Source organism: Dromaius novaehollandiae, chromosome 1, assembly GCF_036370855.1.
Source record: "Dromaius novaehollandiae isolate bDroNov1 chromosome 1, bDroNov1.hap1, whole genome shotgun sequence".
NCBI classification, from domain to species: Eukaryota; Metazoa; Chordata; class Aves; order Casuariiformes; family Dromaiidae; genus Dromaius; species Dromaius novaehollandiae.
In genome coordinates, this window is record NC_088098.1 from 152,949,490 (window position 1) to 152,969,696 (window position 20,207).

General features: G+C 43.1%; 1 protein-coding gene across 2 annotated transcripts in view; it reads left to right on the plus strand.

Moving 5' to 3' along the window:
• SH3RF3 (SH3 domain containing ring finger 3) overlaps positions 1 to 18,813 on the plus strand; it is a 260,428-nt gene extending 241,615 nt beyond the window's left edge. For both annotated transcript variants that reach the window (XM_064503497.1, XM_064503506.1), the window contains 2 exons: positions 4,738 to 5,075; positions 15,555 to 18,813. In XM_064503497.1, coding sequence (XP_064359567.1) covers positions 4,738 to 5,075; positions 15,555 to 15,723 — 507 coding nt within the window. In that variant the 3' untranslated portion in view covers positions 15,724 to 18,813. The remainder of the gene's footprint in view (positions 1 to 4,737; positions 5,076 to 15,554) is intronic.
• The last annotated feature ends 1,394 nt before the right edge of the window (positions 18,814 to 20,207 follow it).

Here is a 20,207-nt window from a genome sequence, read left to right on the forward strand (position 1 = left end):
TTTTTAGGGCTCAGGGCCACATTTATACAGTTTTGTTACTTTTTTCTCTGTTTTCAAATGAAACCTTTTTTTCCCTTCTGGCTTTCTTATCTATTGCTGTAACTGCTGCTACATGAAAAATTACCTCATCTTTATGGCTGGAGCCAGGTTTTCTATCAGCTGCAATAAAGTTTCCTCATTTATTTAATGACCCTGGATAGGTAGGAAATGAAGTATTAGGAGCTGCAGATGAAGAAAAGTAAACCGGAATTTTCTGTGTATTAGGATGGTTACCAAAAAGAAAAAGAAAAAAGAAGAAGATGATCTGTATTAATATAGCCAGTATGTATAATTGGTATTTGGATTACGGCATGATTATTACTTTGCAGACAGGAGACTTCGTTATCACTCAGTCATCAGCAAAGTAGCTGCATTCTGTGCTCATCTCATCTCTGAAGCTGAAAGAAGAGCTGGTTATTATCTTCAAGTGGGGTTATTAATGAGGGGAAGAATCATCCCCAATTACTTTGAAGCAAAATATTTCAACATTTACATATCTGAGACTTCAACGTTGATCTAGTCCTGCATGTGTTTTTAAGCTCAGACTGTATTCATTTTTCAAAATGTTCCCACAGTGACATATTGATGGAACTTGCACCTATCCAAGTGTCAGCTCCCCCAAAGTGCACTTCAGGGTCACAGAAATGTGGCACATCCTGTCCGTGTGCCACCAGAAACTGATTCCCCCTGAGATTCCTTCATGCTCCAACATAGGAACAGTCTCATGCTTAGGCTTTGTCAGGGAAGAAAGAAATTCTGACCTGTGTATACTGTCTATGTTCACGTTCCCTTTTTTTTTGTTAACAAGAACCAGGCTGAGATTTATTTGAAAGAGCTAATTTCACTCTTTTTTTCTCTAACAAAGTATTGATCCTTCTGAAATTAATAGTTTTCAAGTTTTGAGTATGAACATCCTAGGATAAAATCTGAGCAACATAAAGGTGATGATTTAAATTCAGTTAAACATGTCGGCAGTAACCAAGAGACAGGAGAAGTGCTGTCAGTGCTGTGAATCCATCCATCAACACAGATGCAAGGTTCTGACCTTGGCAGGTTCAGGAGGTGGAGACGTCAAACACAGTCTGCAGTCAATTGGAAATGTAGCTGCCAGACAAAGAAAACTCAATAATTACACAGCTGTTTTAGTAGATTACAGATTTCCTAGAAAACAATGTAACAGTGGTCTGTGAATGCAAACGAGAAACTTTCTTTTTCTTCATTCAAAAACGTAATTCCTGAAAGTCATCAGGTATAGCCTCTGTAAATTTTTTATCCCTTTCCAAAACCCACAGAGTCTGGAACCAACTGGTGTAGATTTTTCTATGGCATTTATGCCCATTAATTAATGCTTAGTTGATTTACAGTGAAACTGCTGCAGAAAGGACTCTCTTGGACAGCCATATAAATATTAAATTAATTTCTTGTGAAGGATGGCTGCTATTACACTAAATATTAAATGAATTCATAATACTTGGACATTTGCTATAAATCATTACTGGGCCTGCATTCTCAAATTCCATTCCAAAGAGTACATCTTTTTTTGTTGTAATACTAAAGCCATGGAAAAAGACTGGTTGCTCTCAGAGAAATGTACAGCTTTGAAACACTGGCAACATTAATGCATTCCCCCAGGACTAGGAGGAGTTTTAACTTAGTCCCATTTTACAGATGCGGGGAGGAGGCACGATGAGGTTGAGCTGCTGATCACAGAAGGTTCAAAGCCAGTCTGTTTCTCATGAGAGACATAGCAGTAGGTTATGAGCTCCTGGCAGTCTTCATTTTGCTGGAAGTGCTCTGAGCAGTGTCAGCAGAGGACCTGATAATGCGATGCCAGAAGAGGTGGAGACCATTTGCCAGACTCGGTTAAAGGGAGAGAAAGCTGGATGCACCCAGGCACCCAAACTGTTTAATATCAGTTCACCTCTAAATATCTTGCCTGAGGCCATAATGGGAAGGATGGGACGCTTCAATTTTTGACTAGCAGGTCTAGGCTCAGCAATTGAACTAAGCTGTCTTGTTTCTTTAGGGAACACAGATTTTAATCTCAGAAGTTTCGTAAAATGCTCAGTTGACTAAAAAGAGGCTAAAAATCAATTCTTTATGATTTTTCCTTTTGTTACAGTAGAACAAAGGGTACATTAGTGTTTTCACGATAGCTCTCTATTATCTGAGGGACAGTAGCTCGAATGTAGAAATTTATGCTAGGAGTAACCTTGTAGGGTTGAAGCTGTTTTTATAATCAAAATTGAATGACTGTCAGACTCAGCTACTCTTTAATATACAGATGGGTGTGAATATATGCATTTCCTTCTTTTCAAAGATTTTTGCTTCCATGCTTTAAATGGTCCAAGATGTACAAGGTTTTTCTAATGAAAATTTGCCAAGGTATTTAAATTAGAAGCAAAAATTAGAAAAGCTGCTACCACATAGGAATATTAATTGTTCATTATACAGGGCTTTAGTTCACATAGTTGCTTTGCATGTGCAAAGCTGCCAATTAAAGAGCCTCAAAGTGCTCACTGCTGCACAATAGCCATTTCTCCAGAACCCCACAATGGCTATTGTACTCTGTCACTGACCTTTAGACACCTTCAAATGCATATTGACACAGTATGCCAGGCTCATTAGAGGTATTGTTGCCATGCGCCACAGGGAAAGAAGAGTTTTGCAATTTCGTGAAGAGCTTTAAAATTTGATATAATGATGACAGCAGCAATATCTCTTAATTAGGGAGTGAGAGGAACACCGAAGTATACTTCAGGTGAATTCCTAGCACCTGGCACAGTTCTCACACGGGTTCCTTTCCATCAGGGAAAGAGGAGGTTTACCAGAGAGGTTTGGTCTGCTTGTCTGTTGTTTCCACAGGAATTAATTTAGGGATTTTTGACCTGATGGTGCTGTATGGCTGGCCTCCCTTGGCTTCCATGGATTCTGCTTGGATGAGCATCCTCTTGGCAGGATAGATCCGTTAATCTGTAAAGTAACCCATAAACGACAAACATCCTTTAAGCAGAGCATATGGTTGGGACCTGCAACGTGCAGGAGCCTGGGATCTGGAAGCTTAGTTCAGACTCCACTCTTCAAAAATCAGTGGACGCTGTCTCTGTAAAAAAACTGTGCTTCAGTTTTTCTTTTCCATGTCTTAACATCTAAGGTATCTCAGCTCTCTCACAAGTCTGTGACAGCTAAAGAGAGCCAAGAAGAGAACTTAGGGATCAGAGACATCAGATATTCCAAATACATTACAGTAAATCTGAGTATCTTCCAAACACTTATATTCATTTTATTGTAGTCTTTCTCCTATTCTTTAAAGCTGCTTTGAGAAATGACTTCAGTAATCAGCACATAAAATAGCATCATTTTAAATCTTACATGGGACATTTTGTCTACATAGAATAAATAAACTGCTGGCTTGTATTTCCAAGGAGTGTTCCTGCTGGAAGATAGATAGATAGTTTCTGGCCCATAAGTACTGCAGTTGCTGGATCTTTCTTCCCCCAGGGATCCCATTATAGAACAAATTATCAAATACAGCTAAACTTCACAGTTTGAAGTCTCTGAATATAGTCTTGGGTAATGGTTTGAACTTCTGCTAGAAGAAGAAGAAATCTAACAGACTTTTTGCAAAACTTCTTGTGTGGTTAAAAGATGGAAAATTTACTGCACAGCATGGTTGTTCTGCTGGTTGCAACTCAAGCCCAGCACTGTGCAGCACATACCAGAAAATGGCCAGTTGCTGCACACAATGCCTTCACCCAAAAACTTTCTAGCTGAAGGGGAAATTATTCTGTATTTGTGTGTGCTTGAGGTAAACATGTAGTAGAATTTTTTTACACTGTTTTAAGTCATGTAAAATTAGATACATTCTTTCAGCAACAAAATTTGAAAATTTTTTTTCATTAATTGAAAGAGCGCTTTATCTCGTTTTCATTTGTCTGTAGCAGAAAACATTGTAAAATGTTGAAATTTCCCATGCACTGACATTGTACTTGCTGATTGTGAATTTTGTGGTCTATCTTCAAACATCAAGATGATACTCTTCTGACCTCAACATTCATCAGAAGTCGTCACCCCCTTCAGGGAGGGAGACGAGGGTAGGTATTGCTGTAGGACTACAAGACATGACAAGGGAGCACACTGGACTGAGGGATCAAAACACCCTCTAGTGTCTTCATTCTCCCTCCGGTAAATTGGCATCGGCTAGTAAATAAGGCCATGACAATGAGTGGTTCTCTTGCAGTGGGCCAAGATCTTTCCTCAGACCCTCATGCTTCCCAGTAGAGGTTTTTCACCATAGGGTTTGATCTGTCACTTTTAAAGAGTTCATCTGTTGAGGGACGGGATCCTCCCAGAAGAGAGAGGGCAGCAGTCTGGTTGTCTGAGAGCTTGCACTTTTGCTATCCCATTGTAACTGCACTCTTTCTTTCAAGAGGCTCGTGATCACCGCCTGGGTGAATTTGAAAGTAGAGATTGTCTTTGACCGTCTAATGCATTATGCTCTTATTCTGCTGAACAAGTACAGCACTGCTGAGTGGGGAAGGGTTTTCATAGGAACTTAATAGCAAAGGCGCAAATTCTGTGCCCTAGTTAAGACAGTTTAGGAAGTTTCTTGCCACACACAGTGAGATTTTCCAGAAGCAAAGCAAAGGGAGTTGGGGTATCTGCTCACTCTCCATGTTTCCTGTGGTTGCTTTCCAGAAAGAGAAGAAGAGTGGGCTGCTGAAACTTCTAGCAGGAGCATCAACAAAAAAGAAGTCACGCTCGCCACCGTCTGTGTCCCCCACTCATGACACCCAGGCAGCCATTGAAGGAGTCCTGCAAGGGGCGGTGGGACCTGAGCTCTCCTCCCTCTCCAGCCACGGCAGGGCCGGCTCATGCCCAATTGAGAGTGAAATGCAGGGAGCCATGGGGTTGGAGCCTCTGCACAGAAAAACTGGCTCCTTGGATTTGAATTTTTCCATCCCTTCTCCTGCCAGGCAGCCCCTCTCTTCCATGGCAGCTATCCGCCCAGAGCCCAAGCCTTTGCCCCGGGAAAGGTAAGCTCTGTGTCTCCTGAGGTCGCCTGACTCCTCAGGTAGCATTTGGAGGAAGGACATGAGGTTAACTTGCATGAGGGTTGCTGCCATTTTGCTGCTCTGTGGGTTGACTGTCCATTGCTCAGCTGTCTTTCAAGAAGAGGGGGCTCGGGTGCTTCTGCCCATTGCAAACCATTGGACACACAGTGCAGCTTTAATGTTCATTGATCAAACAAATGGTATTGCTGGGCAGCAGCTGTGCTTTCTCAGCCCAGGGAGTCTGGCTGCTGCCGGCAAATGCTGCTTTTTAAATGGTATCCCTATGTTCCAATAAGCTCGTGGAGCAGCCGTGCGGTGCTCCCTGCTCGGGGATAGCAAGGAGGTGTGTTTGCTCATCAAGGCGCCTTCTGGCCTGCTCTGCATTACCAAGGACTGTTTAAAATTCTTGTTTAGGATGCTCCCAGCTAGAGCCTTCCGCAGGGAGCCGTTACCGAAAAAGTGTCTCATTTTAGAGGGGAACGTACCAAAGATGCTGGGGTTCATTTTAACAGCCTGCTCTGCATCTTGGTACCTTAGAATAATTGACTATGCAAACCCAAAGAGAGTGGAATAGCAACACAAAAAAGGTGATAAACTGGCAGAGATAGAGAACTGACTAGAAACAGTAGTACAAAAAAGAGCTAGGTCTCCATTTGCAGAGTCATATTGCACTGACATGATGCTATTGAAATGCTTTCCATTCAAAAGGTGTCTAAGGTTTGTGTTAAGTAAGCAGTGCCTGCTAAGAGGACATGGTTTTTGAAAAAAACATCCAAGAGTTTTCAAAGAGCAATCTAGGGAACTGTCTGGAGTTGATTTGTTAAACAATTTTGAAATGGTTTTAAGTCCCAGAGTTTTGAAAGAAGCTGGTTTTGTTTGAATGTATGAAAGAGGATAAATGAAATGGGTTGCGCAAGTCAGTCTGACCCTGAATCCACTCGGGGGGATGGAACAGCTAATGCAGGGCATAATAAGAAATACTACAAGACAGGTCATACCGTGCACTTGATGTTTTATTGAAAGCAGGCTGAAATTTGGTTGGGAAGGTAACACTGACACTGCAATATATTTAGACTTTTCTAAGGCACCTGGCTTGTTAGTGCAACATGGTTTTTTTAGTAAACTACAAAATTGACACATTTTATTAAGTAGGTATAAAACTGATTCACTGCTTGGCTTCAAATATAAGGAATCACTGGCAAATGATTGTGTATGAAGTGTATCCCAACAAGATTTGGGTCTTGGACCCCCGTTGTCCAACATAAAATCTCTGCTGATGCAGTACAGATGACTTAAGTGGGAGGTAGGTAATGAAGAGAGTAGACTCCTTAGTACAAAGCTACTTCAGCATGTTGGTAAGCAGCACAAGAAGTAACAGTATGCTTCAGAAAAGCCAAATTTAGGCAAAATGGAGTGGGCTCAGACAAACATCTTAAGAATGATGGAAGATTTAAAACAATATGCTTTTAGTGAGGGATACAAGGAACTCAGTCTGTTACACCTATTGAAGAGCAGGTTTAGGAACAACTTGGTAACAGTCTGTGAGAGACTGCAGAAAGGAGAGACATGGGAATATTTTTAGTCTAGATTTGATATTTTTCTAAAAGAGGTGCTGTAGTTCAAGTGCAGATATTAGGCTTGAAGTGGAAATAAATGAAGGCAAGTCTTTCAGCAGTGTAACATAGGCAGTGATAGTAAACCATCACAGTAGTCTCTTGTCCTTAGAATCCATGGAAAAGCAATTTAATAAAAAGAGTGAAAAACCAATTGCACACTTAATTTGGTCTACATCAGTTTAGATTAATGCTATAAGAAAAGCTAAATCAATATAAACCAGATTTAGCACCAGTGTAACTAAATCAGTGGAATACTGCACCTTTAGTTAAATGTAACCATGTAAAGAAATCCAGAAAGCCATTCCCTGACATCTCTAGAGCTAGCTGTTCAGGCATTGCCTTCAAAGGCTTGCTGCAGAGAAGTCTGGACATGTTTAATATGACAGTGCTTAGTTCCCTAGTCTACAAATTTCTCAGTTCACCTCAGGATGGTCCTGACTGTGAAACATTTAACTAATGCTAGTACTAAGCAGTTGCAGGGAAACAGGATAGAACTGGAGAGACGTGGGTTGGTGGTGTCTGCTCAGCATTGTTAGAGTCATGAGTAAAGAGATTTAGACTTCTATAACCATGTAAATACTGTCAACTGCAGTATACAGTGGTAAGGAACTTATTCTCATTTTAAGCATTTTGATTCCTGAGTCTTAAATCTGAAAATAAGCTATAATTGAAGTAACCTTAATTATACACAGCAGGCAAGATTCTCTAATTGATTTGTGAATTAACTTCCATATCACTGGTGTATCTGCATTCCTTAACTGATCATACGGGTTTTTTATGCCCATAATGGGAAATATTAATTACCTTCATGCACTAGGAAGGATAATGCTTAGTCGTGGAATAATCTGAGCAGATACGTTAAACACTTGTCTCTTAGAAATTCATCCCACATCCATCTGTGCTCATTAAATCGTCAAATTGCTCAGAAGTACCAAATTATTTTTTTTTAAACAAATTACAGTTTTCAAACCGCTTGTTCTTTTCACATCTGGCAGTGGAGGAACTTGCATTCAAGATCTCAGCTCCATATTTTGCTTGTTTGCATTTTGGTGCATTTCATCTGCACAGTAGGAGCAATTCTGTGAAAAAGAAAAAGGAGGGGAGTGAAAAAAAGGTTAGATAAACAGATTCAGATGATGGATGAAATTTTAAAAAGCTGCAAAGCATTTCAGTGCACTTAGCTGTACTTGGCTTTCTGTCTCCCAACGCCCATCTGTGCACATAGAGACAGAGCACTGAAAGGTTGGAAGAAGTAGCACATTCCTTAATATTTACAGCATTTGAAATGAGGCTCATACAGGCAGCAGAGCCTCGCTACTTCTCCCAGAGAGGTTGGCTTGCAGCTCCAGCACTCGCCACATGCAGGCTACTGATCAAAACCAAGCATTCATGCCACTAGCTGTACCAGAGGTGCATTAAAAGGCTCTAATTGCTTGCAGCTTGACGTTCATAATTTAACAGAAGAATTACCTATTCCGCTGCCGTACAGCTCAGCCCTTTGTGGGAATTGCAGCCGGTCAGAAAGGAAGGCAAGCTGAACTTCACTTTCTCAGGTACTCTGCTAACTTTTATGCTCTCCTTCAATGTTTTGTGCATGGGAGAGCAAGGAAAACAATTATTTTATCTTACCGTACTTCATATTTCTAGAACCTATTCCAGAACCTATTTCCATTAGGATGGCTGGAAATTGGTCCTAGCTCTCCTGTCACTTAGGCTGGGTGTTTCCCCAGTTTGCTGGGACAGCTGGCGTCCATCTGGACCTTCTGGATGTAGTTTCCAATGGTACATTTATAAAGCCACCTTCCTTCAGCTGCTCACTGCCATAAAGCATACAGCAGTCCAAGCAGCAGAGCGGAGAAATTTCCTAGGTGGTGCTCTTGTCACTTTGTGTTGCAACGATTGACTGTCCAGTGAACACCCCACCAGGCTGCCTGTGCTCCATATACTTTTTTTCCAGCTACTGCTCCATCCAGTTGCTACTGGTGTGAGAAACAGGACCAGTGCAGCCGGTCCTGTGCCGTGATACCCTGTAGTGATGCAGGGCCTGAGCCTGCAGTCTGGCCCACATCCCACTGACACTGTTGTTTACATGGAAGAGGGATATGCAGCCTGCTTAACAGCACCAAAGCAAAATACTTTTCTTGCCACCTCCTGGAAGAAAATATGCCTGTACATTAAGCAAAATAGGAGCGCTGAATAGTGTGTGTGTGTATGTGAGTGAGTCATGTTCCCCTTGCTGGTTGGCACTGTTCCCAGATGCAAACCTGAGTAAAACATGTCACGCCTTTTTGACTCTTTTACAGTAACTGGCACTAATTCTGCCATGTTATATTCTGATAAAGCAGTTATATCCAGACTTACTGTCACGACTGGCATATCCGTGCAGTATTTATGTGGTTTTCATGGAGCCTTCAAGCAAGCTGTAATCACAACAGTGCTGCAGAATAAGATCGGAGCAGTGGGTTTGCGCTTTAAAGTACACCTCTCCATGAGTTACCATGTGTACTTTCTGCAAATCACTGCCACGTTAGAAATTGAGCTCCCACTTCAAAGAAGCGTTCAAGCATGTGCTTCACGCCCATTGACTTCAATTTTGCCATGTACGTATATCTTCTTTGCCAAAAGGGAAAGCAAAGAAAGGGCTTTTTCATTCCCGGAAAGTGATACTAGAGGAGTGACCCCAGGAGCATGTTCTGCCTGATCAGTGACATGTATGAACATGGTTAAGTGCTTCTCTGACCAGGGATACCTAATTGAGAAACTAGAAATAACCATCTCAGAAATTGAATCCTGCAATATTTCCAGCAGAAGGGTAAAACATCCAGCTGAGATCTGTTCTTCTAAGGCTGCTGATTCAGACACAGTAATATGGAAAGTGGTGAAGCAGCTTTTGGCTGTTGGTGTGCAAAGGAGCTTTGCAGGTCTCTGCAATCTGCCAATGAAAGGATAGCGAAATACAGCTCCACTGATGATCAAAAGCAGTGGGCTAGATGCTTTATTTTCACTGGTTAACTGTCCCCACACAAAACTAACTTGGCATCCTAACACACAAGTGACCTGCTTGTTCTGCCTGAAATCCTTGCTCCCTTAGTGCAGAATACTTTTACAAACAGAAACTGGCTTTAACCTTCCAAACTCAAGCACTCTGAAGACAAAATGTGTCCAGATTGGAGGTTAGCCCTGCAGTCCTAATTTGCCTCATTATACCTTCATTTTCCTAAGTCTCTCTGGCTCCATCAGTGCCCTGGATGCACGTATTCACTCAGGGAAGCAAATATTCAGCATTTTGGTTTTTTCCCTCAGTGTCCAGGCTGGAGCCTAGCCCTTAATTACTGGTTGGTTCTGATCGGTGCTGTTCAATGTCTATCTCTTCATGAATAATTTAGACCAGACAACTGATTCCTGCACACCTAACGTGCATGAGATGAGTCTCACTCTGTGCAAAGTGTGGCTGCAGTAACTTATCCAGCATCAGGCTTTGCAGCTGGAGGAGACAGAGAATCCACTTTCCCAGCATAGCATTCACCTCTGCTACGCAGTGGGTTTCTCTGTAGTCACTTACTCGGTGTCTTCCAACCTCTGCAAAAGGTGAGGTGACTTTGGCAGGCAGAAATCTCTTCCATGTCAGAGCCTTGACTCATGCCCACAGCAGGACCATTTTGTACACTGAATGAGGCACGGATCCAATGGGAAAAATATTATGTGATCATGCAATGAAAGACTCCATTGTGTACAAGTAAAAGTGAAGTTGTAGCCGATATTAGTTGCCTGTTTCTTCATCTCAGATGCATGATTGTGAAACATTCATGTTCATTTAAGGTGATGGATGTCTTTATGCATCCATATACCCATAATTTTTAGAGTGATTTTGCTTTTTTAAAGGAAACAAAACCAGAAATCTCATCCTGTAACATACATTTGAGCTAAGGAACTCTCAGCTCGACCTTGCACCTCCAACCTGTCAGTGTTTGTAGCTAAGGGAGGGCTGGATGGGAGCAGCATTTCTTTTGCTCGTGAGAGCAAGCACAGTAAAGTCACAGGACACCAGGTTTCACAGGTCTTTGCTGACAGCAGAGGAATGGTGAGGACTAACCCATCTCCAGCTCTCACTGGGTGATTGCTGCTGGAGACCCTGTCCCCCTTCAGCCCTAGGGCCACCCTCTGTGCCTTGCAGTCCCCTGTCCCACAGGGTGTTGTGCCAAGCCCCAGGCTTTCTCCCGAGGCTCTTCGTCCTGCCAGTCACAGCTCAGCACAGCTCCCCGCTCCGCAGTCATGTCCACATCTTGTGCTGAGTCTTCCAGTTTTCACCCTAGTCCCATTTATTCCTCAGGTCCCAGTTTTTCTCCCTCAGTTCATCCAGCATCAACCTCTCTCCATCGCCCCCCTTCGCCTTCCCTCACTCTCCAACTCCCTGAAGTTTCTCTTCCCAGGCAAACCCAGTCCCCTGTCCTTGCTGATACCACTCACAGCCTTCCCTAGTGTATCATCTCTTGGGCACTGAGGACCCTCCCCAGGCCAACTCCCTGTCCCAGTCCCCTCGGGCTGCTCTCCCCATCCTGCTTCCTTCCCCCATGCTCCCACTGTGGATCTCACCTTCTCTGCATCTGTGTCAGTGATTTCATCCTCTGCTTCAGCAAAAGTGCCCAACCAGGAATGCCATCGCAGCAGGGCCCAGGGAAGTCCAGCATCAAGTCTGTGCCCTGAGGAAAAAGAGGAGAGGAGCCCATTGCTGGTAAAGGAAGAGAAATGCAACCTCTGAGGTCCTGCAGGAGCTAGGACATCTTGGAGCATGAATCAACAGAGATTTTACCCTCAGTGCTCCTGCAAATCTCTACTAAGGATGTGCCATTTTGGGGATGTTTTGAAAGATTTTAACCTGGCCAAGAGTGGATAGTGTTTCAAAAGAAGAGCATCCTTGACAGACCAGCTGGGCCACAGACCACGTCTGTGCTGCAGAGTTTGGAGGCCCGAGAGCAGTTTGTGGAAGCCCTCACCCCAGTCCTCTTGGCACTGCAAAAACACCCTTGTGTTATTCCCAGAAGTGATGAAACAATTTGGACTGCATGTGGGACCCTCAGCCTGATATAGTGAACTGAAATGGAGAGTTTTGTCCAATATGGGTAACAATTTGGAAAATTATGACTCACTGAAAGTATGCAATTACAACAGAAAATACCAAACACCCTTAATAATAGGCAGAGCTGCTTGCCACACCTGTAACTGCAGTCATTACATAGCCACTTAGCATTTCAAAAAGCTGGTAATTTAGAGGTGTAATGTGACATGGGAAAAATCAACATTCTTCTGAGATCCATGTAAGATGCCAGAAAGCAGTCTGGTATAAGAAAACCTGCTGTTTTATGGTATTTTCTCAAAGAATAAGGGACAGAAAGGGAAATGAGAAGGTGTGATATAAATAGAAGAATATAGGACTGCCTTTGGGGGAGTGAAGAGGATGTATGGGAGGGAAGAGAAAAGAGATCTTTTCTGCCAAACAATGTGGCTAATATATGTATTTGCAGTTCAGTTCCAGAGAAAAAACTAGGCTGAAATGCCACCTGGAGGTTTCCTGTAGCATCACATGCTCTGACAGGAGCGATGTATGGTGCCTGACAGTCCCTTGCTGGCAGCAGCACCGTGTGATCATTTATGCTGTACGTTGCAACCTTGATTGTTCTGGCTCTCCTAGGCCGTGCTCCCAAACCGTCTCAAGGGGAAAAAAAATGCAAGCCTCTTTTTCTGTCTCTCATGGAAGATTTTGTAACTGATTTGCAAGGTCTTTTATATCTCAGATTTCATTTTTCCATCAAAAATACTTTAGCATTATTGTATGAGGTACTGTAGTTAATTAAAATTGAACCGTAACATTTTGGATTTCCTTAAATGGGAAAAAGTACTTCATTTTGTAATGCAGTGACTGAGATTTATTTTTTTAACTCTCTAAGGAAATGCTCTGTAGAATCCATTTGATGAAGATGGGCACATTGTTATTGAGTGTGGTCACTTCTCTGCTAATGTGAACCATTTAGGGACTAGCAACTCATCACTAGTAAGTAGCAATCTATCTTTAGCGGGATGGCTTTGTACAGGATTTCCAGCTGGGTTTTGGGGGTGACCTTACACAAGTTACATGTGTCTGTATTTCTGTTTCCTTAGCTGTCAACAGGGTCTGTCAGTCCCTCCGCACGACTTTGCTGCTGAGGTTCGATCCTTTGTTTCCTCAAAGCCCTCTGAGATCTTGGAGCAGAGCCCTGATATGCTGTGATTGTATATACAGTTGTGAGATCTGAAACTTGGCATCATCTTAGCTAAAATTGTTCCACTCTGATAATTTAATTAATCAACATTGAAGCAGAGTGTTTGAAATAATATGTGCATTCATTTGCATAATGGCTGTAATTGGCAAAGCTTCCTAATGTAAGTGTAGCAGTTCCACAGATGATAGTGTGATAGACCATTTTCCTGCAGGCAGCCAACAGCACACATTTCAACTTCTATTATTTGCTTTTCCACAGAGGAAGGCAGCGACAACTAGATTTATGGGCCAAGGGACAGAGATGGCCAACAGATTTTTGACGGCACTTGAACACCTATATTTTCTACATGGCTGTGTTGCCATGCCAAGATAAAAAGGCTGTAATCAGGTTTTAGAGCAGAACCCACACTCGAAATGGAGTTGAATGTGTTTCCAAGTAACAGGATGTTTGGCCGCAGAGATGTCCTTTAGCCAAGTTTAGTATTTTCACAGTCATGTGAAAATGGAGTCGCTAGTTTCAGAACAGCAATCACTAGGTACCAAAGCCATGTCTGCAAAGCAAATTAATGACTGCCACTCAAGAGCCCCTTGCTTTTGTACCATCCCACTGGGAATGGCCTCAAGGAATGCTCCAGACCTGTCAGTGCACATTGAAGTTAGGCCTGAAAGGCAGGATATTATTTTAAATAAATACTTGTCTTTTAAAAAACATGAATGGGGCATCAGTGGCCATGCAGTGGTTGTGGAGGTATTAATCCTCAGGAGATGGACTTTGGATAATCAATTGGCATCTTTTAACTATCTTATCCTATTCATTACTTTGCAATTAGCAAGGCAGTTATTGATTGTTAAACAAATGCCAGATGACTGCGGAAGTAGCTGCGCTGAGGAAGAAGATGAGTGCACTACAAATATATTCACTGCTCTGTGCACAAGTGCACTGATATAAAAGGGCCCAGTCTGTGTTCTCAGGAGGACAATGTCTGGTGATGGGCCTGAGTGCAGAATAGCCACCTCAGGATCAGGCCTATCATTATTTCTTTAAAATGAAGTGACACTTGAAAACTAAATACCTAGAGAGCCCTGTGAATGGTTCAGGACCGGGGCTCCCTCTTGGCTTGGAGAGTGCTTAGAAAGTCATTTGATAGCTCTGTATTTTAGCTCCCCTTCTAGGTCTGAAGGACCCAAAGTGCATTTGCAGGATGCATAATAATAAGAAAAATGTGAACTGCTTTCACTGATCTCTGGTGATATCAAAGGCAATTGGTCACAGCACTGCAAATTCCATTTTTAGGTGCAGCAGATGCAGTGATGAATGAGACACGTTACAGTAGAGGCAGATACAGTGCTAGGAGAAAGCACCAGTGTCCCTCATGCAGGCTCATGAAGGCCTTCAGAAGTAGGGACTGCCATCAATAGTTCAGACATTTAACAATACCTGCCTGCTTTTATAGTCCAGCCTTAGAGTATATCCCAGTAAGGTCTGCAGCCAAGCTGGCCAGAAATCCTCCCATGATACTGACTTTTAGTAGGAAATGTAGCTGCATCAGCTGCAACTGTTTTGTGAAAATACAGCTTACTGATGTTTCAAAAAGTACTTTTCCCAAGATTTCTGCTTCGCAGGAAGTGGGGGAGGTGAGACGATTGTTTTTGACTTGAAACAAAGTCATTTTTTTAATAAATAAAAATGTTCCCATGTTCTGAATTTTGTCCTGCATGAGCTCTGAGCCAGCAGGAGCCTATGTGGCAGCCTGACTGAGAAACCAGCCTGCCTCTGAGCTGCAAAGCACGCAGCGAGCCTGCACAAGTGTTTGAAACGGGGGAGGAGGAGGAAACCTACCTCCTCTGTCTTTCCTAGAGCAGGCTGACTTGATGTGGGATTTCAGGCAGCTGCTGGTGCTGACACTTCATTAGTGCTCCTGGGGACAGTAGCAAAGAGTGTGAAAGCAGGGCTGGCTTTTAGGTCTTACTTACAGGTCAGCAACAAAAATAGGAAAAGGCTCTGCATAGTCAAAACTAGCTTGCGAGTGCCATGCTGTGCAGTCACTAAGGTACCTTCAGTAGGATTTTGGGGACAGTTTCCCTTTTCAACAGCCAGCCTGTCCTCTTACACAGCACTTCAGATCCAAGCAGGGAGTGTCAGAAAGGTGGGGGCCCAAGCTGATGTAACACAGAATCACAAAATCACAGAACAGCTGAGGTTGGAAGGCACCTCTGGAGATCATCTGCTCAAGCAGGATCACCTAGAGCAGGTTGCCCAGGATTGTGTCCAGACAAGTTTTGAGTATCTCCAAGGATGGAGACTCCACAATCTTTCTGAGCAACCTGTTCCAGTTTGACCACCCTCATGGTAAAGAAGTGTTTTCTTATGTTGAAGTGGAAGTTCCTATGTTTCAGTGTGTGCCCGTTGCCTCTCGTCCTGTCACTGGGCACCACTGAGAGGAGTCTGGCCTGTCCAGAAGAGGCAGACACCAACAGGAGAGGCCACGTAGCTAGCCTGGCTGAATCTGCAGGGCCTTGTTGGATCAGTGCCTGTGTCAGGCAGCTCGATTTGCATCTGACGTGCTCTTTGCATTTTTGTTTCCAAAGGTACCGTGTTGTGGTCCCCTACCCACCACAGAGCGAGGCCGAGATTGAACTGAAAGAAGGTGACATTGTGTTTGTGCACAAGAAAAGGGAGGACGGCTGGTATAAAGGGACATTACAGAGGAACGGCAGGACGGGCCTCTTCCCCGGGAGCTTCGTGGAGAGCTTCTGAGGACCAGTCGCGGCTCTCCGAACTGGCGGGGCTTTCAGGGGAAATCCCATAGCACAAGAAGAGACAGCAAAGGGAAACTTGACTGATAACCACTGCCATTTTTATTTCCAAAGACTCCCCCAGGCCCTTCAGTCTACAGCTTTGGAGACACAGTGCCTCGCTGTGCTTCTGAAACCGCGTGCAGTGCATACAGTGGTATGTTGAAGTAGTGCCTTCCACCTGGAATCACGGACTGCAAGGACGCCCATTTGGACTGTACGTACCCTAAGCTCCAACTGTTAACCCTTTGTGTAAATTATAGAGAAAATATCTTTAAAAAGATTAAGAGGAAAGTTGTTATATTGCTGTAACTTATTTGTCAGAGCTGCAGTGTTCTTATTACTGGCCTATGCAAGACGGATTTGAGAGTTCACAGAGGTGTGCTAGGAAGCTCTTAAACTGGGATTTTGCTTTTCCTGAGGGAAAAAAGAGGGAGGGGAGGGTGGAGAAAAACCCAGGTAAGATTTGTACATTGTCATGCAAGAAAGAATGAAGAGTCCAAAATTTAATGTCATGCTTTCTATATACCTCAAGGATATGCTGCGTAAGTTTGTCAGTAAACGTGTTAGTGCTCAGAGTCCCATGTCATCCGGTGTCCCAGTGTTATCACTGGGAAGATCCTGGAGGAAGTTCGGCTCCACCATCCAACTGTGGTTATTTGAGCAGAATCCCTTTTGCCTGTCTTCTGCCCTTATTATATGCAGCATGGATTTTTGTCCTTCAGTATCACTTTCCATTGCTTTTTTGTATGACGTACCTTTTTACTGTAAGAATTGTTATACTTTATATATATTCCTAATAGATCAGACATTTCCTCTTTTTCATACATCTGGTGCTATTTTTTTTAATTGTTAAAGATTTGGTTTGGTTAAACAGAGAGGTTGCAGCAAGATTTGCATTTAACATATGAAATTAGAAGTGTACCTGAAGATCAAGATCAGACTGGTTGGTTCATGTTTCGTAGAGGAAAAAAGAAGAAAACTGCTTGGTCACTGATAAATATACCTGAAGGAGTATGCGTGTGCAATAAGCACGCGCTCACACTCTCATGCATATTTATAGTGTCCGATGACCTACACTAAAGCACAGCATTCTGTCTGGAGAGTGATAATTACTCCAGAATTGGAAGTAATTCCCAGAGGAGTCATTTTAATTGACTTTTTCATGGCAATAAGAAGAACACTGCAGGTTCTAGCACACGCAGGGACTGTGGAAATTTCCTCTGTAGTTGCATCACAGAGATGAGAGCTGATCTGCGACGGCTGTAATTATCATTATCGAAATGTGATTTCTCACTGTAGAAACGTATGGTTCTGGAGACTGTTCAATTTCTTAACACGGTCAAGCTACAATACAAAACGTATCAGGCAATATAAGCTTCCACCTACCAGGGACTTAAAGGTGCAATAAATGTAAAGCAAGTTTAGTCAGTTATTCATATCAAGCAGAATGAGAAAAAAATCAATAATGTAATTGTGAGAGTATTTAAAAAGAAATCAATTCTCGATGAATGAAGCGTGATGAAAGAATTTTCTTAGCTGTATCTGTCCCTCGCCTTTCCCAGTGGCTGGCTGTTTGCCAAAGCCAACATGTGGTGGTCGTTTAAAAGTGTGTCGAAGGCACTGTAACCTGGAGATGATCTTATTAAAAGGAAGAGGCCCAGTGGGTGAACATCATTACTGTGTTCCCGGTATTTCATATGCGAAGGTGTAAGTTTTGTTCTCATTCAAGCCGTGTATACTAGGACATATCAAAACACACATAGAAGTGAATGTTCCTATTTAAGTTCAGCTCTGTGACTTTGTTCTCTGTAAAATAAGTTTCTTCTCGCTGTCACATGTAACAAGCAGATTCCAGAAACACAGTCCATGGCCAAGTATAGCACCTTCAACCAGGGAGGCATTATTTTCAGGGTGTTTCTTTTTATACTTAACGTTGCTGCATTTGTTCATATTCCAGATTGTAATGAGTCAGCCACTAAAAAGTTTAGTTACTGTTGAGAGGAAATTGCCTTTTTATAACCAGTAAGAGATTGAAGAAATGTCTTCTGCAATGGCTGGTTTGAGAATAGAGCCGTATCTGTCCTGTTATTTGGTCCAAATCAGAATTGCTATCACTGCACCTCAAGCAGTAAACTGCACAGTTAGCGAGTTACCAAAGCGAAAATATGTGTTACTGATTCCAATAAAAATCCTGGGCTAGATCTGTCAGAGACAAGGAGATTTTTCTGACAATTTACAGTGGTTAAAGTTCTCTTAAAACTCTGTTCTGTGAGTGTATTTACTACACTCAGAAAAATGAAACAGGATGATGGCTTGGTTGCTGCCTGTTGTGTTTAGCCAGATCTAAAATGGTTCCAGATTTCCGCGTTTTAATGCTTAGCTCTAAGAGGACAAAAGTTGGTATGTGAGAAGATAAAGGAAAACAAACAGATGATGTGTCACGAAACTAGTGTTTTAAAATATATTTTGCAGGAAGGATAATTGTTTTTTAATAGACAACCTTTCCAGTCATACCTCCTGTAAGGAGAAATCTTTTGCAGGGGGGCTCTATTTTGATAACAGCTGTTTCTGGCCCCTGTTTACTGCTTTTCATAATAGTTTGGGTTATTGAGTAATCTTCTTGGACAAATCACTTCCATGCGAGGAGCACAAGTGCAGAACGTAATACAGATCAGTGATACAAGAAAGTGACCCAGTGCCATTTGGAAAGTCCTGGGCTGAGAGATGTCTGACTTGTACTATGGTCTAATTTTTACCTGTCATACAAAGGAAATGGGGATGAGGGGGCGTTTTCATCTCCTACAGCAGAGAGGGGGAAAAAAAAGAAAAGAATCCTTCTGGCAGCCTCCATTTGTAAAATGCCAGGTTTGTTCTAGAAATGGGTTCAAGTAATTGAAGGATTCCTTTGAACTTTGCACAGCTCAGAAAATGTTTTTGTTAAACATGAATGTTAACGTGATTTAGGAAATGTTGGCAGATATGAGTACAAAAGAACTACAATGACTGTGTTTCTGATTCTTTAAATAAAATAAACATTAAGGTAACTTGATTGAGGTTTCTGTCTTTATTGATGGCAAAGTGACTAAACAGTATCAGTGCCTCTGAGATTCCCAAGGAAAATAGAAAAATACCCTCTCCAAATCCTGTTCCTTCTGAACAAACCTATGTTTCCTTTGTGTTCAGTCATAATTCTCGCATAAGTATAAGAGAGCTAAAGGTAAGAGATGCCCGATCAGAAGACAGAATCTGTTTCTGTGTTTTCTTTTGGCAGATCTGTGTTTTTTCAAAATCTTGATAATTTTTTGACCTGCTGTTCTGCACCTAAGAGAGAAACAGTCATTGTGTCTTTCGGGGTGTGGGGGGGTCATCCTCCACAGACTTGTTGCTGGCGTCAGGGGCATTGTTTTTCCTTTTTTTCCCCACAAGGAACTTGCTGGAATTCCTTACTCCCTTCTGAAAAAGGCCTGTGCTGTCTCAAAGCGCAAACATGGGATCCTTTGCAGAGAGGACTCCAAATGGGGAACGCAAATGTCTAGCCCAGACGAAGGCACTTAGGTGCTCCTAAATACATTTGGAGGTGTAAGTGCCGACTACCAGCCTGCACAGAGCAGTTCTCAGGAGATCTGGCTGCCAGGCTAAATAGTCCATGAAAGTTGCATGAAACGCCTAATTTCTGCTTGGGGAAAAGTGGTGCAGGTTTGTTGGTCCAGAGAAAGAGAGTAAGAGCAGGCCAGAGAGAGGGACTAAGGTGCAAGAGTGCCTTCTCCTCAGGGAGCACCCATCCAGCACCTCTCGACTCCCTCCTGGTTGCTCCTGGTGGCCAAAGCATCCCCACTCCCTGGTCCCTGTCCCGCCGGTAGCCGAGAGCTGAGAGAGACAGCACCAGAACCACAGCCTGGAGGATGCACTAAGGAGGGTGAAGCTATGGCACAAAGCTGGGAGGGGACATGGCAACACAAGCATTTTGAAGGAAAGCATCAGCTGCAGCTCCACATTGCAACCTCTAATCCTTTCAGAGGGCTTTAGGTGTGCTCTGGGTTCCCCAGTGGGTTGAGCAGGTTTGTAGGCAGAGGCAGTGTCCCCCACATGTGCCTTCCAAGTTATGTACAGCTCAGGAGCCAGGCAAGGGAAAGGGGCAGCAGGTTTTACCTGGACATCTGAACGCCTCCATGACCCTGCTGAGCTGCGTAGCCACGTTTTTCCACAGTGCCTGAGTTTCCCGCCAAGGAACACAGCAAGCAGAGCTGAGGGAGAGCATGTGCTCAGCCATGACATGTTTGCCTGTATTCAACTGGGATGCAGAGATGGTTTTGAGGAAGGGGCACCTGCAGACAGTGATATATTGCCCCAGTCTGAAGTAACTAAGGTAGTGGGGGGAGCCATGCTTAGCTAATCCCAGGCTCAGCAGCTCCAGCATTGCAACAGTGGGGCCTGATTATGACC